Source organism: Opisthorchis viverrini, assembly GCF_000715545.1.
Source record: "Opisthorchis viverrini unplaced genomic scaffold opera_v5_72, whole genome shotgun sequence".
NCBI classification, from domain to species: domain Eukaryota; kingdom Metazoa; phylum Platyhelminthes; class Trematoda; order Opisthorchiida; family Opisthorchiidae; genus Opisthorchis; species Opisthorchis viverrini.
In genome coordinates, this window is record NW_008751728.1 from 740,442 (window position 1) to 766,756 (window position 26,315).

General features: G+C 39.9%; 1 protein-coding gene across 1 annotated transcript; it reads right to left on the minus strand.

The window, feature by feature from the left end:
* Positions 1–1,294: 1,294 nt before the first annotated feature.
* T265_04388 (hypothetical protein) lies at positions 1,295–14,718 on the minus strand (the record flags this gene model as incomplete). The annotated part of the gene is made up of 2 exons (XM_009169127.1): positions 1,295–2,371; positions 14,681–14,718. The coding sequence occupies one exon, from the start codon at positions 2,312–2,314 to the stop codon at positions 1,295–1,297; it is 1,020 nt and encodes a 339-aa protein (XP_009167391.1).
* Positions 14,719–26,315: the final 11,597 nt, after the last annotated feature.

The window sequence follows — 26,315 nt, forward strand, 5'->3', positions numbered from 1 at the left end:
TAACATTTGCTTGGCTTTGACCGACGAATGAGTGGTGGCAATGAATCTCTAGGAAGACTCTTTCGGGAGAAGATCTGTGTCCAGTTTTTGTAACTAAGATGCAGATTTTTGCTCCCCTTTTCAATGATCTGTAACCGGTCAGTGAGCCTTTCCGAATAAATAACTCCGCAGCGAAGACCTTCTTCCTTGCACCATGAATAGGAAAGAAAGACGTATTTTGTACGAAGGATCACCGACTTGTATTTTGTAGGTGCAACATTACTAACATTGTACAGTCCCAATAGCTCGTTCTTTCATGAGATCGTAACATGCATCCCTTTTAATACCGGTCATACATTTTGCTGCCTAAGTCAGAACTTGCTTCGTACTGTCGTTCGGATTTTCGGGACGGGCACCTTTAAGCCTTAAATGAATTTTCATTTTGGGGTTTTGACTGGATGTTTTATAGTTGAATGTCGGCGAACGGCAAACTGGAGTACGATGGTATAGCGACGGGTGACATTAATCCTGAGGTTGACTCAGAGCTGAGTGTGAACCAGCCCGAAAGACCATAAACTAACATTTTTCCAACTACGACCAGGTAGCAAGAAATTCTTGGGATAGAGTTAATGCAATGCAAACAGTCAGGCTGTATCGCAAATCTCTGTGCCATTATTCGGACCATCGCCACCTGGGTGACAGTGGTTGTATGCGTATCTACAGTTTAATAACGAGAAGTTTGGGTGTATGCATCACATATGGATCAAATGTTTTAGGTAAAAATCTCGTTTAACACTAGTGAAAGTAAATCTGCCGATGAAGTTTACTAGGCATGGAATAACTAGACAGTGTTTCTAAGTCTTCATGCATGTTGTAATCCAACACCGCCGTAGTAGACTAAGAATACAGGTCTTATTTCAACTCAGCAATCTCAATATCCAGATAAAATTGTTCCCGTCAATACTTTACAAGCCCGGCAATTATACACGAGCACCGAGAGATTTTTTTGCCAACGGTGGTGTGTTTTACCCAGCTGATGATATGCTACATTCGTACACCCGATGATTTTATCGGTTGGCTGTAAAAATCCTGTGTGCACAATATAACACAAGGTCATTGGATCAGGTCATGTTTGAGTTGACAGTTTGTTCACAAAAAATTTCCACAGACAAAAACAATAATACTGCAACAGGTGCGAAAATGACTGAAATGAATCGATTCAATCTTCAAAGGTCCTCTGACATATCAGTTATGTGCTGATAGTGTGAATAAACCATGTGCAACCCATCACGTAGGACGCCAAAATAAGTTGCTGTCAGGAAATTACACAGTCTACATGCTCAAACTCAGGTTTCGCCTTGTTGTGTTTTGAGCTAGTTCTTCGAGCTAATCGCAGGCTGCTACGGAAAAGGTTGGGTCGTGATTTGAATGGAGTCTTTTCAGATTCTGCATTGTTTGGTCCGTCGCCACTTTCTTCAGCTTGTTGCACTGTACCACTGAGTGCGGAGAAATCTGTTGCCGGAAGTGTTGGTGTCTGTGGACGAACACTGTGAATGCTGGATCGGCGACTATTGTCCCATGGTTCCAGTTGAATTGACTTTGTTGTCTCATTTTGAATCCAAAGTGACTTAAATATGGCTTGAATAGAATCATTTGATTTAGCACTTGCGTAAACAAATTGCGATGGTTTCAAACCATTTGTAAGCAGCCACTCCATTATCACACTCTCACTAATCCGGGAGCACGACAACGGTAGGTCGGATTTGTTGCAAACTACAGTGATTGGAGGTGATCCAGGACCAATTGGACTGGCGCTTGTGGGGGCGACAACAGACGATTTTTCACTGATGTTATGTGGCATTGTAGAAACCAGGGGTGCGTAATCCTTCCGCTGAGATTTGATTTGATTAAGGAATATTCCCGCCTGAACCAAAGAACCTGGGTTGTCATGGGAAAATACCAAAATGAACGCGTGTGCTTTATCAATGCATAGCCGAATCATGGCCGGGAAATCGAAACTGCCTGCTGTATCGATCAGAACCAGCCGCACTATGTGATCACGGGCAATGAGTTTCTTTGTGTGCATATCCTCAACTGTGGGGATGTATTTAGATTCGAAGCGATTATACAGGAACCGTTGAATAATCGAAGTTTTACCAACTTTGGCCGACCCCAACACAACCACTTTCACAGGTTCTTCACTTTTGGTGGTCTGGTTGCTCCCACTAGTTGGTGAGGCGGGTGAATCGGCCGGGCTATCACTCATGTCTCGCACCTCGGTAGAAGTGATTGTAATCGGCTGAGGACGTTTCTCCTTGAAACTCATCGACTTCATTGTTATATTGCACACATAAATCAATTCTCAATTTTGCTCAGAGTTAGCAGAATATGTCTGGAACGGAAATAGTATGAATTGGCAGTCATTTTGAAAACACGAAAGGATAGACACATATGTACTGATATTTTTTTCAAAAAATTAAGTACAATAACCTCAGTTTATTGAATAATCCATTCAGAATGCGAACCGAGGATTCATTTACGGCAAATATGGACCCAAATACACATAATAGACCCGAAGTTTTGCACGAATTGTGAGTGCCATATCAAGTGATTTACTACGACCGCCTCCCGTATTGCACATCTGCAAGTGAGGTGAGGTTTTATTGACCACAACTCTGCCTAACGTATCAGCTGGTAATACCTTCAGATGCCATTAGTAAGCTCCTCAAGTGGCCTTCCTAATGGACCATATACTGAATGAACAATAACTTTGGACCAACTTAGGGGAGGTGAAGTTTAGAAAATTGTTTGACCTGAATCATAGCAGATACATTTTGACGGGAATAAACGTCACATGGACGGGGTTCAAACAAGCTACCTTTGACAGATCACATAGAGACATCAGCTGCTGATCAACGATGCAGAGAGTTGGTGAATAACCGTCTTCAGATGTGCACATAAGACGTCCTACTGCGTCTGCAGAACTCACCCGTTAGTCGAGACTTTGCAGGTTCGAGTGACATCCTGCCCTTTCATTGCACTGTGCGCGTTTGCCCAAACTCAAAAGTTTCCAAACCTCCACCTTTCCTACAATGTACTTTCTATAACTAGATAACTGTCCATAAAGTGTAAGGGACTGCATCATGGGAAGGCAAATCAACGTACGCAGAACGCACGGTGAAGTTGTTTGATTAAATGACGATAAGATAAGACAATTGTCATGTGGAAGGACCACCGGAATCCTGGAAGGAGTGAACTGGGGTCCCGAAAGTTAGGCAATTGACGGCTAGGGCCGTTTGAAGTTACCGACCGCCGAAGGAACGTATACACAACTCAAGATGGTCGGGGATCGAAGAGAGTAAACGGGACGCAGCTTCGTAAGTGGCATAATACACCCGAAGACCCGCTGCCGAAGCCGACCTGACGGACGTAAATGAAAATCGATGGCATGCGAACGACCTCTAAAGGACGGAGGTGTGTAACGGTGATATTACTGATGGGGAGAAATACGAGTAATATGTGTTTTTCTTGGAATTCTGCTTTGCGTCTTTTGAAAAGGGGAGATCTGTTGCGGAATTTGTGGAGTTGCTTTGTAATGTTCTCTTGAATTTGAGCGAGGAATGATTGGAGTTAATGGATATCCGGGAAAGTTCAAGGAGACGCGTTCAGGAGAAGATAGATGTCCAGTTTTTGTAAATAAGATACAAACGAAAGTTTTGCATCCCTGTCCAATGGTCAGTTAGCATTTTCTAATGAATAACTCCGCAGTGAAGGCCCTCTTCCCGTTAACAATGAAACACCGCACACACAACAAACCATATAATACTGAAATAAGTTGAGCATACTAGTTCATGGGGTAGTCAAGACAAACGGCCTCATTTCGATTCTAAAATAAGTAAAGTTGGTGTGACTTTATCCTCATAAAGACAAATTATACGTACCAACTGTGAAGGTGTTGAATGACGTGAACACAGGAGACTAGAAGCAGCTTAGACTCCTCAATGCCTTCTGTATTGTAAAAGATGGCTGCATCACCAGCATTGATATAGCGAACTAATCATTCAGAGATGGAAGGTAAAACTTGACGTCCTAATGCTTTGATTGAAAGTGCTTAAGTATTTCAGGGGATACCACACAAGTAAGCTCCAGTTATTGTACATTATTTATTAAGTACATGAAGCAAAGGAACGAGTGCACAGGCCAAATGAATTAAGTGCACCCGAAGAGTTAGGTACTGTGGGACCCACTGCCAAGTGCACATTGTATCTCACTTTCACTTTTGAAGCCATTAACACACACGATAGAAAACATGTGATTATCAGCTGGATGATGTGTAAACCGGGAGACAAATTAGAGGAAGCAATATTTTTCCAATAAATTTGTTTCCACTATAAAAGGTTGCCTGAACGAAATGGATCACGTGATGCAAAATTATACAGAACAAATCGTGCTGTAGGAAAACACGCACGGTATCCGTTAAAAATAAAGCTGAATAAACTAAGTGTTGTTTGTGGCTTATAGCTGTGTTAAATAGTATCACAATGGCATGACATGATGAGCGGGTCCTGACCTGACCAACGATTTGGTAACCACTTATGGGCAAATATTTTCATGGTTTTAAAAACTTAAATGACACGAGTGAAGGAAAGAACGAACAAGTTTGGTAATGCCCAACAATGCCATTTCTATATTTACCTGTTCGAGAGAGCTGTCGCAATATCTTTAGTGTGTGGGTATTGCACAGTAATCATACACATAAGTAGTATGTAACGTGCAAATATTGATCGCCTATTTCCGGCTTCTTAAAAAAATATTCCGGAATTTGGCTGGTCGAAAACGGAGTTTGTAGGTTATATCGATAGAGTCATCCAAGTAGAACTGACCCTGATTTCTGGAATTTCCCGGAACAACAAATCGTGTAACGTAACTAGAGCCCACGCGAAGATTTTCTGCCCCCAAGAAGACTGAAAGGTGTGTTACCCTTCATTGTAAAGTCATACTCACTGGAATGATTAGTAGTCCACAGTTATCTCCTCACTAACCTTCTCACTACGAATTGCCCAAGTTTCGGTCCTAGTTGTCAAAAATAGATCAGTCACGAAATCAGATTAATTTGCTTTACCCAGCTAGTCTAGGGATTCATGTACTGCTTTGAACTAATATTGTTCCAGATAGGTAACTTTTCAAATGAATAAAGGTAAAAAAACATGAAAATAAATTAGCATATTTACTAAAACCTGCGGCCAGTTTATTGATTTACAAAATGTTGTAAAATTCACCTACTGTCTACTTGGATTTCAATACGAGATTAAGTCGGTAATTTATATAATAATGCCCACTGTCAATATCAAGAATACCTCCAGTCAAACGAAGTTACTCAAGTCGCCAAAGATTTAATGAAACATAGTATAAAGCCTTAATCATAACAATGTCTTTCTTATAAAGTAACCAGTGACATCCGTGTGTATACGTATATATATATATATATATGCGATATTTAAATCGTTTCAATTATGATAAAGATTTCGGACATTTGGTTTTATGGAACACCAACGCTTGTGTTTCCTTTCCCTGAGGACAGCTGTGGGAGAATGACCATTGAACTACACAAAACTTCCGACAAACTTGTGAACAATCCATATACACAGAGTCTGCGATCCTGATTTTGTTTTGTCTGTGGTTGTCTGTGAAACAACGGGTCCTGTTACTCCTGTTTTGATTGGTAAAATGGTTTCTTGTTAGGTTAGTTGATTTAATGGCAATACATTTATAATAAATACCCCATTGAACAGTTATTTCTGTAACGAATAGTTAAGTGTAAGTTGAGAAGACACAATATTTTAATCGAAAGTGTCCACATGCCATGAAAGAAGTCCGATACTCCGTTGTGATTTTGGCCTGCTTTAGTCTGTTGAATTATATTCTCATTTCACCATAGATCAGATTTACGTAATTGTTCTACTGACTGACTCAACCTCACCAGAACGTTGTACAGTGTGTTGTGGTAAATGGTGGACTAACAAGTAAAATCTGAGGTTGATCCGTTTGCTGCACTTGAACCACGCGAACGAGATGTGACAGTCAGTACTTACGTGGGCGCACGTATTTCAGTGGGTCAGGATACAAGAGTGTTCTCAAGTGCCGCCATTACCACATTCAGCTGCCATAAAAGTTACTTTTTACAAAGCAAGATATTTAACTTTTCACTTATTTTTCATTTATTCATCAGATTTCATCAACTTATGATGGTGGTTTTTTTCAGGTTTCCATCAATCGTCTCTCAGGTGCAATAAACTGAGTTGGAAATCCCCAATGTCTGAGATACAATTAGGATTGACGGCTGATTTATGTTTGTTCCTTAGATACTCCTCATCATTAGGCTGTTTGTGATATAAGGTGTCTCAAGTATGTCCTGCAATCGGTATGGTCATCCCACCACACCATGCTTATATTCACAAATTTACTTCTGAGTAGCAAACTAAAGGATTGCCAAATTTTTGACTGGATACCGTACCGTCCTCAGAAATTCGTCCTAATAAATATGACGCCCCGACAGTGCGAAGAAGGTTTCCGATTATGTCGGCCTTGTGTCGTAAGTGGCTCTATCAAACCGAAGTAAACGGGCAAAACTATACTCGTTGATTGTTTTTTTTTGTTGATCATCACATTCACTGTGGATTATTGGGCCATAAAACTCTCTGGCATAAACAAATCCAAAAACAAACATTGTACAACAAGCGTTGCGTTGTTCTTTTTATCCAGACTTAACTCACAAAATGAACGACTATTGATTGTCACAGAACAGAGAAATTAAAATACGTCAGAACCGTCGGTGGTGTTGTTGTAGTTGCAAAACTTTTCATGCGTAAATACAAATCAAACACGGTCACAGAATTAATCACTTTTGAAAAAAGACATCCAATTCATTGTCTTTGCCAGTCATTACTTTCCTGGCGGTGAGCAATTTTTGTAATTTTAATAGCAAACACATATTGAGAAAAAACGAAAAAATCATTGTATACCATTGAAAAGCTCAAACGAACCTCAACTGAACGTCTCTCGTTTCCTTTTTATTCTTCTTTTCCTCCATCCCCAACTGAATGCAATGCCCAAGTTTCCATCATACTTAATTCCGGGAAAAATAGTATATCTGTTGTATTTTACAGAACATCCCTGACGCTTGCAACCAGTTTCGCGCTAGAAGTTTTGGCTGGGATTAACTTTGGTCTCCCGTTGCACCACCTTAGTAGACAAGCAAGTATATTCCGCAAACGGCAACCACCGATGACGTTTTCGTTAAACAAATTTCAGGAAATTTCCACAAAGTCAACTCCACACTGGTATTTTTATAGGAAGTACAGCGCAACACACAGTTTCGCCTCGAACCAACTACTCGTAGTTGTGTTCCATATTTCCCAGTATGGAAAATGTATGTTCCTCATGGATTTGTTGTCCATCATCAGTCTAATTTTAATTGATCCATTATGGAGTGCTATTTGGTAGTCCCTCTGGAATCGAAGATGTTTGTCGTTGGTGACCGACGGGATTAGGCCCTATTTGGCCGATTTTGTTTCGCCAAAGCATCTGACGAAATATCGCTTCTTTTCATTTTAGGCACTTAAGCGTAAGCCACATTTTGAAATCTTTGTACACTGCGACGGCCGGCTGAACTAGTTAGACTCGGATCATCTAGCAGCGAGCATCAGTTAAGTGTACACTCAATACAGAAGTGTTCAGAGCCACCTGCCTTCGCGAGGACCTCCTGATATCTTGATTTAACAACTCGACGTACACAAGCAAAATGACTGTGCCGCATCAATACCTTAAATCTGGAATCAGAGGTTGCATGTATCTGCACAACACTAAAGAATAAATCTGGAGCCACAGTGAACGCCAAGTAGTTGTAATAGTTTTGGTTTTTACATATCAAAACAGTGGTACGGGGGCACACATTTGTTTTTAGGACAACCGGAACAAACCGCAGAAGAAAGACATTCAATTTTATTTCACTATAATCTACTATTCAAAGAAATTTTTGAAACATTTACCAACTAGATAAGGACAACTGGGTTATACGGCGCCAAGCACTCTAAGCGTACGCATGTCAAATATGCTTGTTGTTCGCAAGGAAAGCGATTATAGGTGTTCCATTCCAAACAACAGTCATAAAATACAGAGTGTATATTGAAATAATGCATAAAAGTGCCTGTATTTGGTGTGCTCTTATTGAAATGTTTTTCATTGTTGCAAATTTTGAGTGTCTTGCTTGCAATGGCCGCCCTGAAATAGTCGCCAAGGAACGTTATCCGTGAATCCAGTCATTCCAGTTAATGTATCCATCGACGCAATATCCAGCGTCTGCAAAAATGTCTTCCAGGCATTGCAGATGTAAGCGTCATAATGTTGTACATTATATCTTGCAAGTAAATTTGTTTTGTCGCAAAAGCAGCAGAGCATTTTATGAATTCAGTTGATCTCCATATTTCAGCTCACAAACCAAATGCAGTGTTTACGGCTGATACAGCTTCTTTAACTAACGATATGTTTACCAGATAAAACATATCACAAAAGGCGGACAATTCAGCTGCGATTTAAGCGGGTATCTTTTGAAACCGGTATGTAAATGAGTGTCAGGGAAGAGTGCCATATTTTCCGATGGCACATTATTGCGATAGTATGATGGGAAAAATTCAGCTGTGCGGAAAGATGCTACAAACGGCTTTTCAAAAATATCCTACATAATATGTAGTAACTCTGTGTTTATTGTTCTTGGCATAATGGCGATGTGCTTCTGACGTGACGTGAAATAATGTATTTTGCGTGGCAAGGCACGCTTTCGCGTGTCGGTCGTATGTTCTAGAATAAGCTTTAACACAAGCCAACATTTCAAAGTACAATAATGGTCACAGTCTGACGAAAGTGTAGGTACATACTGCGTACAAAAGTGAATAGCCGGTTGGCTAATTTGAAGACCATCAAACATGCAGATCGTCTCTCTTTATTTACTTTATGCGATTTGTTTAATTAATGATCCTTAGAATTTCAAGGCATAACGTCGTTTCTGACTGTGTGCCAGGTTATATTATACTTGATGAAATGCATTTAATTTTTATACCAATCTGTTTTTGACGGGAACCGCAACGCAGCTGAACCTCTCATTCATGGTGTAATAAGTCTCAAAAGGTATGATGTGCCAAGTGAACCATGGGGTGGCCTAGTTTAGCTCATTCGGCAGCTTAGAAACATCATAAACGAGAGATTAAGCTGGGTTCCAGGTGAGGTCCCCAGAAAATCAAATCTTTTTGCGAAGGAGTGTATTTGGCTAATTTCGTGCAACTTGGGTTCAGCTGGAATGAAATTTAAAGGAAACTCGTGGACAGCGCCTACCTGATGGACCCCATGGAGGGCAAAACCGATCATGCGCTGTCGAAGAAATTTCAGCAATATTATTACGCACAAAGTATACTTCTTTTCCGAGATTTCTATATGCCATCATGAATCTAAGGTTGGTTGCGGCAAGCGAAACACCTTATGCCTATGATGTGGAATATACTATATGAAGTAAATCCTTCTTTCACATTTCATTGGTCGGCTGATAAACACAAACAATAGGAAGTTCTGTTCGCTAGAGATAGCCCATATGCAATTAAACGTCAAAACATAAAACGACTGGAATAAACGTAGGGAAGTTCAGCCCAAAATAGTAAGCTTTTTCAGCAGGGGTTGATGAAAAAAACTTCGTGTTTTATCAATCCCCTTTGATGAGAAATTCAGTAAAATTTCACAAACGTTTGTCAAACTCCCTATCATTTATGGACTGCACTGAGGAAAGCAAATCCTACGAATACTGTTTCCAATATTTTCTCCCAGAAATAGATATCAACAAACGGTTTCAAAGCATCATCTTCATATCAGTTCAACTAAATCAAGCCTCACTCAATTAACCCCTAAGTAGATTGCAATTCGTCGTTGGCAAACCTCCTGATGGATTTTAATAGTGTTTTAATTTTTGGTCAGGGATTAATGAAATGCTTCATCGCTCCTTGGCATATTATTAGAAAACTTGCAAATCAAAGTAAATACGCACACGATCTTGGCAAACTTTGATCCGTAAAGGACTGAATAGTCTTGCGGAAATTAATGCAAACCAACTGCGACGGTGACAATTTTGTGATAATGGGTGGCAAACCCACGTCTTTTCTGGGCCAGCAAAACGTGAGGTAGCAACCAAGCGAGTGCTGTCAGATGGGTGAAACGCGTGAAAACCCACGTTCTCTTGCGAAGCTCTGTCAAAGGAAATCCATGTTGTATTACTCTAATATATATAGTTTGTAAGATCTAAGATCTAATATAACATGAAAATGTATATTGCATGACAAATTATTTGGGATGATATAACCATTTTGTCGGAAGGTATCGTTTAGATGGATAGTCGTGTTTTTTCTTCCGAAGAAGCTGATACCGCTCTTTCAGTCCCGTTGACAAATCGAATTTACATAGGAGACTAACTAATTTTTACGACCTTTCGTCGTATATGGTTTGAGGGGGCCCACAAACTTATTAGAATACTGAGTTATAAGTGGGGACAGTAGTGCACATTGGTAAATTTCTCGATTTCGCGAGGCCTAAACAAGAAGAGGTCGAGCCTTTAGGTCCGCATGCGAAGTATCTCTTCACACACTGTCATAGACTAGCAGGCATATATGCTTTAATGGAAGTAGGGGCGTTATGGAATGCTGATGACACAAAACGGTACATAAGTTTGTTTGTCACAAGTCCATTCTTTTCACTTGTAAATGAATGACACTTTAAAATGAAGGGAATTGTCAGCCTAAAATATGTGCTGAGAAAGAATCCCTAACCAGACAGCCTTCTGACAGGAACAAGAAATCTCCCATTAAAATCCGAATAGTATTAAGCTTTTATTGCACAAGTGGAAAGACGCGATTTTGGAGCTTTTGAGACTACTGAGTTGCTCATAAAGCCATAGTTAGCAAACGTTTCCTCTTAAAACGATTACGCTGTCCGTGCTTTGAAATGAATGAATCCTGTGTAGGTACCTCTAGGGACGCCAGTGTTAATATGTGTGACATATCAAGGGTGGTGTGTCTCGTAAAGTGGAATTCATACCTACTATCTTATTGTTTAATAATTTCAGTTCATACAAGGCTCACTAAGCCAGTAGATTTTAGGGACATTTCAAGTAGATTCGGTGCGCCGTATTTCTCAAAATCCCATTAAATCCCATCACTGCGTAGCACTTTGCTTACAGTTCGATGGTCAACAATGTCAACGCACAATCACAGGCATCTATTTGTTTCATGCCTTTTCCACTCAGCAGCTAAACTGTGAACATTCCGAAATCACTAGCTCTGATGATTGTTATACATATCGGGTCACGTAGTAAATACGTGGTCATCAGTCACTTCGAACTGTTCCGTTTGCACCGGCTAAGTTTAGTCAAAGCTCTTAAGCGAGAACTTGGTGTACTTGGTGTTCAATTAAAAAGCCCGCTTGTACTCAAAATTAGTTAACCAAGTTAGCGAAATTGGCCTAATTTGCGGAGAAAACATCCGACTGCCACTGGGCGGTCCTAAAAACGGGTCACGGACAATGGACAAGAGAAAGCACCGGAACACCACACGTAGTAGATTGTTCAAATAAAAAACGAATGAAAAGTTTTAAAAGTGGAAACTAGAATTTAATCAATTAAAAATTGTGACGGAAATGTAGCACTTTAACTAAAGTCACAATTCACTCAACAGAGCTCTAAACAAAAGCAGGCCAGTAGAAACATGTAGACACATGACTGTAAAGAAGGGGAAGCAAACAACAAAATCAAGAGTTGGTTTGCCACAATCTAAATACGTAGCATTTTCTGCTTACCGAATCACAGTAGGTCTGCTTATCTGTTTTGCAGCATTCCATCTGCATGAAAGAATAAGACTTCACTCAACAATGTATAAGTTCAGTATATGATTACTGAACCAATATTTGAACGATTTTAGCTCTGTTATGTGTTGGAAGCTATCACTGAAAATTTCTGGCTGTGATGGCTAAACTACTTGGTTCTAGATAATTACCAAACATAAACAGTTATCTTGCTCCGTGCACGATATCAAACTCTGCAAAAATGAAGTAGTTGTAGGGCTGAAGAAGTGTTGATTTCAAATGAAATCATCTGAGTAGCTAGTTCCTTAACTGTTTACGGAGCAACTACTCATAAAATTCGGATAGAATGACTTTCCGCAGATGTTGTTTGAAGCCTCAAAAGTGTTGACGTTCATTGTGCAGAAACACTGACTCTGATTGGTGTGCGTTAATTATAAGTTTTGCTTCAAATTAAGCACAGTTCAGAAGACCGGTATACCCCACATAACTAGGGTATTGGGTTATCGCCACATAAACGCCTAGTGTGACATAAACGTTTTCGACTTCCTTCAAAACAGTATGGAGCCTGCAAAAATGTCTAGGCTGTACTCTGTAGTAGAGACTATCTTGTACTGAATGCGAAATAAAAAAATTGGAATCGAAGGTAGCAGCTCTAGGCTGATCAAATTCAAATTTATGGGTAAAGTAGACAAACAAACTGGCGTTATAAGACAGTTTTATTTCATTTCAGTAGTACCTCGGACGGACAAGGGACACGGTATTAACCCGAAAATCGTAGCACCTCTCCTGATCAGTAGAGATAGTTTTCAATCAGCACAGCATATGAATATGTATGAGAATGTGATACAAGTCCTAATTCTATTCAGAAACCGGAGGCAGATCCATTTGTGGTACGAAAACACAATAATTATAAGTCCACTTCAGCAGACGACTGTAATTAATTCACGCAAACCTCAAGCCAAGATGTCGTCAATTTATCCCGGGAGCGTTCTATGTGGTGAAGGTCAAGTGTAATAAGATAAAGGTTTGCAGAGTCTCCTCCACCATGCAAGATCAAACTATGACATCGACTATTTTGAAGATAAAAAGCACCCTGTAGAAAAGCTCCAATTTTTTTGCCAACCCTCACATAATTGAAGGCAATACATAGTCGTAATAGAACGCACTTAAAACAATAGCGGCGTTAATTCAAGACAGAAAATGCATTTTGCCAGTGAACGGAAAGACAACGTTCAAAATGCACCGGCAAGGAATATTCAAAAACATGAAAATGTCGTCTACCGGAAGCTTGCTGACTTGGATGCTGTCTAGTCGCTTACAATTTCGGAGCATTTGCTCGCATTCAGACAGGATAGCAACCATTGTATAGTCCCAACAAACACAATTTTGCGGATGAAAATATATCTTTTGTGTTTAATTCTGAAATTAATGAGGCAGTGTCGGAAGGGTCGCAAAGAATTGAGTAACTAGGGATAGTTGAATAGCTAGATGATTTACTACCATTTACCAAGGTCAGAATCTCCCAATTCATTTTGGCGCCCTGATTTTTTTTGCTCCAATGGCTGAAAACATAAATGAAACAAAATACGTCGAATATGGAATGCGACGAAAGCAATAGTAATAGAGTAATATCGGCAGTACAGTTAATTATGTTCCATTTTTCAAGATATGGCATTGCGCTCCTCATCTGTTTGCTTAACCAGTGTGCAGATGAATATTAAACCACTAGGTTTGAGCAGCAGGTCGGTTGTGATCATTCTCTGCTTACGGCTTACAAAGAGAATCTCATCGCACTTAATCGGTGATGCGAGCCCTGCACCACAGATGGGTATTTACCATTGGGAACTTCTGCACTTGAAGTGCGGAAGCCCATTTATGCCTTCAAACTTGGCGCAAGGATGGAGACAACCAAATATTCCCACCGTCCTTAGAATACCTTATCAACCTTCCAACACAAGTGCTCAGCGTTTAGTTATAATGTGAAATTCAAAATCCACAACTGAGGTTGAACCCCCGATTGTTAATCACTTGGTGAGCACATCCTCCATTCAAGGCCTCTTTTTTTCAAACAGCCTAGCACCCTACTGAACTCTAGTTGTTCAAAACTGCCCAAATATTGAGAGGCTTTGTATGGACTTCCAAGGTCACGCAGCCCCCAGTTAACTCGGACATTAGTAGTTGCCTGCCATAGTGGGATAAGCAAAAGTATTATCCAATGTCCAGGAATCGGTGCGCGATCTCTTTTGTGTGCGACCCATTCGTAAGCAGGGCTAATTATCTTCTTGTTTTTGGCTGCGCGCGGCGAAACGAAAAATGGAATTTGCGTCCAAGATAGAGTGTGTCTTCAGTCCAGTATGCTTCCTTAAATTACATCGCCGTAGGGAATGCTAGATATTTTTTTTTCACTGGACACCCAGGTCTCCCACTAACCAAACAATCACATCATGAGATGTTACGAATAATTTATTGCGTGCGTTGTCCCATGAATGAGGCAAGCAAGACTTCAGTTTCGCTGCTCCTTGAATATATAAAAAAACCATTAAAATAAACCTACCTCCACAAAAATCATGACTTACCTTGTATATTTCCTGCTTGTGCAGCAGTTTTAGTCACAAAGTACCAATTACCATAATATCTAATCTCAGAGACTGTAGTGATGGTAACAAGGTTTAAGTTGTAAACAACATCCGAGAAGACTTTTCAGTCACTATTAGGGCACTCGAGTGCAGATGCTTAAACTGATCTTAACAGCACGAAAACAGGGGTTCAGTATACTCATACAGATGGTGTGTGGAAAACCAAGACTTACATTCGTCTTGTTTAACATAGCGAACAAAAAATAAATCCAATAAACAACGCTCGTAACTATCAAACTGACCAAAATGTACAAAACGAAAAATATATTCAAAGACAGAACTCACTAGGACAGACTACAAAAGCTCGGAACCATCTGTGTGAAACAGGCGCTGTTGATGTGATTTATGGTTAACGCGCATTCGTCAGGAATTATAATCCGGTTTTTTATTGGTCCAGAATGATGTGGTTTTGATTCGTGCGTTCCCTTTCAGACCAGCTTAGCTTCATTGAGGGTTGATTGCCTTGTCCGCATGGTTTCTTTATCCATCCTGTTTTATTCTGCATCAACAGGCTTCGAAATAAAAAACCACTGATTATAAGGCGCAAGTTCATTGGTCAGGACATTTTTCTGGGATGATCGAATAAAAGTTTTATTACACTGAATCTTTAAGCTAAATATTGCTACTGATGGATTTACAAATTAATTGATGTTTACGGTTTTGCAGCACGCTAAAAATCCCGGTTGAATTTCCACCTAGTAGTTCTCCTTTCCTGTAAACATTTCCAAAATTTTAACTTTTGCATATAATAGGTGCCTTTTAACCTCAAAGTAACTAACCATTACTTTGTATACCATTACTAGGTATACAGTTACAACCGCGTTGAATGCGTCTCTGAAACACAATCTTCTTGTACTTGCATAGAACGTAGAACGTTTACCATCTTCACACAGGGAAAAAAGCATCATTCGTCAAAGAGGTGCAAATAGGTTTTCGAACAGTATTATGCTAAATCAAGGGTGCTGCTGATTCTTGCCACTAATAGGAAATATATACGAACAGGTTTTGCATTCAAATACATCAGTGAAGTCTGTCCGTAAAACTCAGACCCCGAAAAACCTATATTACTTAGGTAACGTGCACTGGAAAAAAAACAAGTGATATCATTCATACACTCCTGCCAATCGGTTTTAACCACCTTTCTATCACTTACTTGTTGAACTGCCTGAACACGCGTTTCTCTTCGATTATTATTCGGAGCATTTAACTTATAACATATGGTCTCAAGCAAACTGGTTCCCCGCTGCTATATCGATAGTGAAATCCACGTTCTTTGGTCGTCCTACCAGTCGTCCTAAACGACACCAAACATCTAGTTGCCTTTCAAGTTCACTTATTAGTTCTGAGTGGCGAGGCTCCTTTGACGAGCACTCGTTTACGGATATTATCACGGCTTTTCCCTCCGTGAAGCAGTATACTGCAGATGGCCTTGCGCAGTTTTGGTCTTGCGTCTAGCTGCGGTAAAACTCAGGGTGATAAAAGGCAATTTAAAGTGCCATATCTAAAGACGGTACACCAGACGGATATGAAATTATTATGTAAAGTTAACGTTAGATATGACCGGATACTTTGCAAACTCAGTAATTGAAAAGTCCAGGCTCACAAGTTTTTAATATTGTTGATGATATTTAGTGAGCCTGATGTACGCTCACACACGTCGGGCGACTTGCACATAACTTTCACGCACAAGCCACGGATGAACAGCATTTTTATCCATCTTGAGTTAAATGCTTTTGTTTTTCAAGAGTAACAAATAATGCTCAGATAATCGAATACTTGATAACTGAAGCCGTTCAGAATATCCAGAAAGAAGCGAAGAATTTACGTAAAATTACAAGCGTACACAGTTGGGAAAGGGAGACATTTTCTGATACACCCTTTCAGCGCACATACAAATTCGGGAGCATAAATGAAACAGTCACCGAAACCATGATGCCTCTCTAGGGCGTGACAGCAATGAATCGGTAAACTAGGCAAAGTACCGTAGAAAGCCAGTTTAGCTAGATACGAAAAGCCAAACATTAGACTTATCATGCGATTCAGACCAAATTTAGGTCTATTCGTATTCCCGGTAGCAAATTGCAAAGATAATGGGTTTAATTTCGTCTTCAATATGTCCCTTGTGCAGATAAAATTTACATTTCCATGGGATAATAAGCTACCTCAATTCGATAATGACAACAATCACACAAATGGAGTTGTAATAAACTAACAGACTGATCGCTTGCGGGTTTTTAACGTTGGCCAATCTTCACCTACTTGTCAACTTTGCATATGGTAGGAAAAGGGAAAATGCATTGGGACATTGTACGGTGATAGAGTGCTCAATAAAAACACGTTTACGCAGCTGGTTCGAAATAGATCTCTCGTCCGCACTTGGGACAAGCCTCGCTGAAATATTGATTAGGTCTGCCTGTACCACACCTGCACGTGCGCGATAAACTGCTTCTAGATAGTCTGTTAGAAGCTCTTGATTGAGCCGGTTGAAGATGTCAGACTAAATCGACATACCGTTGCTCGGCAACACAAACGATTTCTGGCGCCACTGAACTTGGCCCCAAAAACGCCCTGAAAATATTCCGCTTGAAGTAATTTTTTGTTACGTTTGCCTGATTTGTTGCAATGATCCACTCGAAAAATTTAAGTATAAACGAAAATTTAGGAGTGTTTTGTTGCTCTAATGGCTCGTTCACTCCCGAACAGAAAGAATCATACTTGAGAAGCCATGAGCCAATAAAGTAGACTTACTATTCAAACTACGGTTGCTGCTTTTACTTCTAATTCAATATTCCTACAAGTCATTTAACAGAAGCACAATAGATGTGTCATGCTCAATAATACAATCATGCATATGCATAGAGAATCTACAATTGGCCCACATTTCTGATGCACTGATGCACAGTGCACAACCAAGTAAACAGAAAAGTGAGATGCTGTACCGCGAAATCACTGATTTCCCGGTCACTTCCATGAATTCCTGTTTCGGAAGATGAGTTAGTTGTAATAGGTTTCTCCTCACTATGGATTTTAACCAAGGCGAAAAGCGTTAAACGGTGGCATTTCCGAAGGATACGGGAATTCTTGATGCTGTCCCACCACTACGAACTATAAGTCACACAAAGATGGGAATATAGAATAATTTTAGGCACCTTTCTGGCAAGCACCGTAATAGAGATTGCGCTAAAACAACATTTTCAAACGGTATATAGTCATTTGTTCAGAATAGCTTGCGGTAAAATTTTGGCAAGTTATACGTGCCGGTGAAAAATTACGTCAATAAGACACCTTGGTATTCTTCAATTTTTAAAGCATGAAATTGCTAAATATAATTTTTGATGCAAAGGTGAACATAAGTGATATATTTTAAACGTACAAAACCCCTTTTGATCATATTTGGTCGTCAGTCCATAAGTGTTTGAAGAGAAACAGTCTACAGAGATTTGGACACCTGCAGAACACTAACTGTTCCACTCATATTGTTTTTAGCATACGGCACCTACAAGGAAGTTGTTTACATAGACCACTAAAGTTCACACACCTCAACATTTCGTTTGTTATATCCGAGGGACAAAATAACAGCCACATACGTTGGAAGACCCGGAGGTCAGGAATACGGATCGACAATCCAGCGAGTTGGATTATATAAATGAGGGAGATGGCGTTAATACATGCATGGTGGAACGGTTCACAGAAGTAGATATCTGAATATGTTACTTAAAATTCAACCGCTGTTGCCACGAGGCAATTTCTAACGCATCCTTCATATTCCCAAAGATTAGAAATAATCACTATAGTAGAACAGTGACCGATCCAAACTGCATACACTTATTTAGTTTTGTGTGTTTAGTATGGTATTTTACTTGTAAGTATCATTTCCAACTGATCGTACCGGGACTCAATAATTAGAGCCGCACGCATCCTTACATTTTATACTAACATAGAATCCTTGTGTTCCGCAGTCCTCAGCATCAGCGCAGGCGTGAATTTTTATACCTACCTTTATCAAGCTCAGTAAATAAGACGATCTTCTCACAAAAGCATTTTTTCAGTAAACCAAAACTAACGGGTTCATTCCACTTAGTGAACCTAGAAAATATCTATTTCCAGTAGCTTTTCCAACCATCTTCCAAATCTAACACCTTACTCAAAAGCGAATATGTATTTTACAAGTCAGACTGGTGATGGTTGAATAGTTACAAAAAACGTGTTTCGCGAGAGTTTAGAATCACGACAGAGCTTCGGTTGTGATAACTATGATGATTATAATCTTATTTAGACAATTTCCCAATAAAGCAAAGATAGTGGGGTTATTATCAACATAAGTCCACACGAGGAATCATCTACTCAACTGCAAATAATATGCACTCAAATTTCGTCTGCTTATGCTTACAATGTTATCTAGCTTGCGCCAAACCGCATTGATTAGTTTGCATACGTCAGGTTTTTTTTTCATCATACGCTCAATGATCTAGCATTGATTATTTGCATTCGTCAGGTTTTTTTTTCATCATACGCTCAATGATCTAGCAATATTTGCCGGATAATCCTAACCGCACATTTCCTCGTAGTCGGTGACAGTAATAGGGTTATTCCTGAATCATAGCCTGACAGGGAAGCATCTCTCTCTTATTCACACTTGCTGTTCTGATCTGGACTTTGAAGCGAATGAGTCCGTTTGGTAGAAGGACAGACAAGAAATTACTTACTCATGCATCGGGGGAATTGCGACAGTCTGCATAAAAAAGTTATGTGAAACACGCAGTTATTTTAACTAGTATGAGTGAACACAAATGACTGAGAGGTGAGAAAGAGTGGCATTTTATTTTTTATAACAAAGCGCTTTCCACGTTACATTTTGTCTAGTTTTTGCAAAGTATAAATTTCAAAACAGACTGCTATTAGGCATTGGAAGAGAAAAATTGCATTATCTTATTCAACGCAAAAGATCGGCCCGGAAATGAAGGAATTTGACTGAACATTTGTAAACATTTTGTAAACATTTTGGGAGAGATGAAAAATAATCCAAAACCTGCGAAATTCCGACTGATGTTTCTTCGAGAAGCTTCCCTTTTTGATGCGTGCTGTGGATGACCGAAAACATCGATTCCAGCGATATGATGGAATACAAATTCGTCAATGAATCAAAAACCGTTTTTCGGTCAGTCTGTGACTAATGTATATTACAACAAACCAGATGGGTGTTCACCTGCATCAAGAACAGAGCAGATATTGTCCTGAGCCCAGAGCCAGTCACTTTGTAAGAACCAAAGTTTTTTATATGATTATGCAAGTAGCAAGTAAGTAGTAAGTAACCATGCAAACGATTTGTGCATCGTGGTTGTCGTATTCGCATGTTTCCCGTCTTTATTTACCTTGGATAAACTTTAACACTCACCTACTCGTAAATAGGTGAGGTAGTGTACGTGAATAAAAGCGGAAAGCTTTTGGACCTTAGGCTGAAATCAACCAGCAAAACAAACCAAGATGATTTCCAAATGGATATGTACTGTCACTTGACTGCCATCTTATTATTGCTACTGAATAATTGCAGAGATACATTCTGTCGTGTTTTGATTTGTCGCATAAGATGTCAGTCGCTTAAGCTATAGGAAATTGTTGCACAACTATTGATGACCGTTACCCTGAAGAATAACCGGTATTTTTTATCTTCTATTGCTTTACTATTATTTAATTCAGGTTATTCCGAAGGATGTGTTAAAGGATGGGACCTGTGTATTGTGGGTGAACCGCCTTTGGTGTTGAATTGTCCGGTGATTTAGGTAGATTTGTTGCGTAACCAGTCATCGTGACATCACCAGCGCCTAGTAATGCGGTGGTGAGTCACGATATGTATGCTCACTCTTTTTTGACCTACGTCCCGGCGCAACAATGAAAAATGGGGTATCTAGTCTCCGCCGCATTTCAAGTTGCTGACAAGACAATCGTAACAATTTACTAAGCTCAACGACAAGTTCAAACACCATGTGCATACCATTGGCTACCGACTTCCTCCTCCAAATCGCTGACGGTTATGTTAATGATTATCGCATACAGCGGCCCCACACTTACGTCTATCCGTAGGCTCTGGTTTCGAGATAAATTTGCATGTGAATGTTTGTTGCGTTTAGTGGCATAATTTGCCTCAACTAAAGGACCTCTCTCATCAATTTGTTTGTTTTGTCTGCCACAAAAGGACCGCTCCGTTACTTTTGACGTCCGTTGATATACTTATATTCGGTTATTCCTGATAGTTCGCTAGGGACTACAATCCATGAAAAATGACAGCCCCATCCGCTTGGCGTTTCTTCATTAGTCACGTAGCCTACATCATTACAACAGCCCCAATCCTTGTATAATGTGGTCATTTGTGCTTCATTAAGCACGATGGCTGACCAGTAAATGTATTGTCCAATAATTGACTGCCTACGGCCATATATGAAGCAGTAAAATTACTTAGACGTTGACTGTATTAGTTCTTGCCAGTGAACACTAACCGATATTTCACGTTAATAGGATCTAGAAAAAAGTATTCAGCTACTACTTGGACAGCTTAAGATGGCGCGGTGGTTAAAACGCGAAAATGTCTGGCCGAGAGGTTTGTAGTTTATACCCAACCACGTTGTGTCGATTGCTGCTGCCCAGACTTGAGCAACCTGGGAGAATCTCAGCCCTCGTGTTTTATTCGGAAGCACGGTAGCTAGATACTGATAGGTGCTACATCTAAACGAGTTCTTGTTATGTATCCAGCTTCGTTACACATTTCACTACAAACGCATCAGAGGATTCACTTGGGTTACCTCATGTAAAACCTTGTGGCATTACAGACATGTTATTGCGGCCAGCTTTCAACATAAGCTGTTCCTCAAACACGCAGTTCCGAATGGCTGACCTCTCTATCGTAAGTTTCCATCCAGCTAACCCCAGCTTTTTTCGTCAATTTCCAATACCGGCCTCAACTTATTTGAATATATATATATATATATATATATATATATATATAATACAAGAGACAAAGCACTCTTGTGTTTCAGGTGTTTTGGTTCTCATTCACTTTACAATTAAAGCCCACTTAGTTAAAACCTTCGAACTATTCATAATTAGGAAGCCAAACGAACACCTGGGCGAGCCAGCGGCTGGTTCATACCCAGTTTTACACCTAATATCAATGGTGTGTTACTCTGGTACAGCTTCAAATTATTACAAGAATTTTTGAGAGTCTGGGATTTTACAAGCCACGCGTTCACATCACGACTCTCCCCTACGATATGTTATTAAATTTATCGTTCGATCGGGTCCCAATGTGAGTACCGCCATGTAAGTACATTGTGATCATTTTATCATGGACACTATCCGTATCTTAGTGGTTTTACTGTCGCTGAACTTTGGTCTCAATATACTGACGAAACCTGCCAAGGAATGACCGTGAAATATCTCAATCCCTAAACGACTTCGACATTTCAACCCCAATGCTCAAAAATCCATATCAAGTGTGCAGCTATAGCTTTTTGTCTCAGTTCTTAAGCCCTACTTCCTCAGGTTTTCATTCCGTAATTCTCCAGTTTTCAATCGGCTATGGTTGACCTAGATTGTGACAATACAGTTGCAACTTAGAGTTGCATGTAAACACCAGAATAAAAGCTGTTTAATTCTACCTGTTTGTTTTCGTTGCGCGTATAGAATGGAATCGATTGACGGAGCATTAGGGCTCCCGGTTCACTTCGGTAGCATTGAGTGCCTGTTCACAGTTAATGAGTCGCAAGCTGTCTGCAATTGAGTGAAATTGACGCTGTTTGAAGGGAGTTGATGTCGACACAGATGCAGCACAGGCGTGATAGTGGTATTTTCAGTCTCGTAGTACAAACGGACAGTGGCTCGAGTCATTTCGCCTTAGGATCCACCGCCAAGGTTTGTGCGGAAACATCTTCAGTCTAACTGACATGCTTTACAAACAGACCAAAACCTACTTTATACATCTAGTTGACTCAAAGCCCAATATCAATCAAGTAGTTGCTGACCCGTATCTCATAAATAAATACGATGCACATAAAACATTGCATTACTGTTGGGCTATGAAATACTGCACAGCAACTTCCTATATTCATCGTTCCAAAATATTTACTCGGAACCTAATAGGCTGCATTACAATAAAATCCGGACTGCAGCTGAAAATTGAACAAAAACTAGTTTTACTCAGAAGTTGTACGCTCGACCAATCACACCGGTAGACGTGCAGAATTAGCAGAATTACCGGTTGTTTAGAATCTACCACTTTGTTGCTCGCTGTGGTATGCATACAGCATAATCACGTGTGCCTAATTGTTAGATACGGATATTTTTTACATATACCTCATCCGTTTGCTTGGTACCACGGTGATGCAAACCGCATTTAATTAATTTGGCGCAGTCATAATTTTAGATTCTAGGTGGCTTCTCGAACCAATTTCTAGACTACCGACCTGTCAAAATGTGTCAGCGGTTTTTTATGTGCAGTCAACTAGCCCTTTGATGTCAATGTGCCACCCGAACGGACGTCAAAACTGTTGAATTTTCCAAACAGTCGTTCAAGAAACCTGGCTGTAAGTTCTAATTATTTTTTCTTAGTTAAATAAGCAACATTAAAGTTAAACACTAACGGGAAAATTTTCGGATTAATCACCATAACTTAGTGTAAGATGTTTGGTCGCGAGAGCTCAAAACTTACAGATAGACACCGGATATCGGGTGATCGGTAGGAAAATTGAAGTGAGTTTATTTATTTATTTAGTCACCGCTTTAGTGATTTTTCAGGCAGAAACATTAGGCTGTCCTCCAGGAAAATCTTGCTGTGAACCACATATAAATGACATTAACCATTTGTACATTATAAGCGCGACATCCAGCATTCAGCTAATCAGCATGCCGGATAGATTTCTGCCACTCGGTTTGCCTGAGGCCAAGACTTGTCACGTGATACTGACCTGAAAATTCATACTCTCTAAACAGACACTGTAGTTGGCCAGATAACAAAATCTGCTGGGACAATGTCATATGTGTTTGGACAATAAGACAGATGTATCTTGTCACTGTACTAAAATTAAATTCATTCGAAAGAGGATGCTTGGGCACTTAACACATACTCGGAAATCTCATAAAACGCTGTTCGCGTTCAGCGGTGTTACCGAATTCAAACAACATGACTTCATAAAAAAAACTAATGGATTGGAGAATGTCACACCAGTCCCATTCGACTGACTCAAACCGTCGTGACTGACAGCCACAGCCAGCAACAATTCGACTGCGCGCGATTGAGGAATTAATTCAGAACTCAAGAAGACTAAAATTCTGCCAGAATGGTGGCCTTCAAGCTAACTCAGGAAAGTGTCATCTCGGTTTGAGACCATCCGAAACTCAGTCAAAAGACAGAATGAACCGTCGAACATCTGTATGTGTGGACAGTTTTTGAAAGTAAATATGCCTCGACACAAGCGTATCATCCGTAGTCACCATCCAATATGGAAAAGAAAACCAAATAATACATTTGGACTAACTAAATTTGGGAAAGTATGGTGTCATCTATAATTCTGATGACACCAACTATTTTATTTAAAATAAGTTATGTAATTCGAAATGAGGCTTGGACACGTCAGTTACTATTGATCAGCCGGTGGTTGAAAGCTAGATGTACTTTGAACACGTAAAGATTTTGTGTGAGTGAAGTACACGAGCAAAACGCATGTTTCAGTCAGCTTAAGAAAACTGTTGATCTCCACTGGTTTTGACGGAGGTTTAGTGATCTCTCCTCATGCACCGGTATCTGTTGAACACAACAAACTTTGTAGGTACGGATGATAGAATTCAAATTCCAATGCACCCGGGTAACATACAGACAACTGGGCAACAAAATCAGCCAATTTTTTCGAGATTTAGAAGGCCAAATTGATGTATCATGCGGGACGTTTTAGAAATGCTCCTGCTCACTTGCCCTTTTCTCCCACCAAAGCTTTAGGTCATCGAACCAAATTCACAAATATGTTTTAAATACGGCTTTTTTCGCAATACTGTTCAAATTCTTTTTATTATGAAGGGGAACACTGAAACATCAAATCATCAGACGAAAAGTTGAAGGGACTATTCAAAGCAGTCCAGAATAACCGCAAAATTATCACATTCCACTCTGATGCACAACATTCTCGTCAACTCATATCGTAATCACAAAGTCATAAAGGGATTAAAAGAACTGCTGTGGGCAAGCTTGATATTGTCCTACAGGACTTTTTATGATTTTATGATATTCTTGACAGGCCAGTCAGAATCATCGCCTAATTACACTTCAGAAACAATGGGATGAGGTGATACTGAATGTCCCGACATATGTATGTATATATGTATGCATTTATGATTCCTAATTTTCCTCGATCTTCTGTTTATACAACGGCTTCCATATTCTTCTCAGATAGAACGCTAGAGATGGTGAATACGACAATTTTACGTGCATCATTTAGGCGGAATTTGTTCTCATCAGCCATTCTATTGTCTTCAAGTCCTGTCTTTTGCACACTTGCGGTTTCCCGAGAGCACGTCTGAAGTGCTGGTATAAACACGGAGTGACAAATTTTCTCAAGAGTTTAAATCACTTAGTCGTGCGTGTGCAAAATTCGGAATATATCTTTTCTTTTTCTTCTTGCTGTGACATTACACCAAAAAACCACGTCTGAGTAGGAACGAACGATTTATTTAAATGACGATATTTGAGTATACCGATCATGTGACAGGTCCGATAGGATCCCTGATAGCTCAGATACAGATGTAAAATCCATTTATTGTTGCACCCCGTGCTCTGTGCACCCATCTGGTGAGTCCGAATGTAGAGGAAAGCGGAATATGACAACAAACAGACTTAGTGTGAACCTAACTATTCTACCAGCTGGACAGAACAAGCATCTAGTTTGTTGCACTAGCTGCATTCCTCAGCCAATTACTCGCGGTCAAGGATAACGCGAGATTTCGGCGGAAAATCTGGTATTTCACCTATTTCATCAATAAGTTAGAAGCTGGGCTTAACAAATTTGTAAGCAAACATGGTAATTTTCCTGAAAGAATGACACAATTTCAGAGACTTGCGCAAAATATGGGACGTTGCGTTGGAGGACATCTCTAAATTCTGAATTCACCTTTTGTATTTTAGGAAGTGAAATCAAACCTATCTGGCCTATTGGACTTATCGCTATCCGCTTCACCCCTGATTGTACTGAAAGAGGATGGCTGGAGGCCTACTGTCCTAAAGACGAAAATTGCCAATCTTTCAAGAAGTGGAATGCTTAGCTAAGCTTTCATTGTTATTAGCCTTGAAATCAGTCCTAGCTACTTGCAGTAAATAGAAAAGCTATCAGTCCGCAAACGTTTTTACAACGATGTGGTGTCAATTTAATTCATATAATCACACACTCGTAAAGCAGTGGTAATTGACTTTGGGTAACCAAGTTTACGGCGCCTCCGAACGAAGTTATCTAGTCCCACTTTCACTATTTCCCATAAACGTTACAAAATATCAGTTTTGTTTCTGAAACTCAAGGGGTTTCATACCTACTAAAATTTGCCCATTGTGTTATGAGCTATTGGCTGTGAGGCGAACTGGAAAGCGCTCATTCATTCATAATCCGTGGCTGATCTTAAGAAGGTTTTTGTATGTTTGTCTGTTGCGTGATACGTGCTGGCTCCATTTTTTACGGTGCCAAATTCAAGATACATAAATATTCTTGAAACAATCAGGTTTAAGCTACGCGCCTCAGTGATCGTTGGGGCGTGATGCCCAATCACGCACCCAAAGAC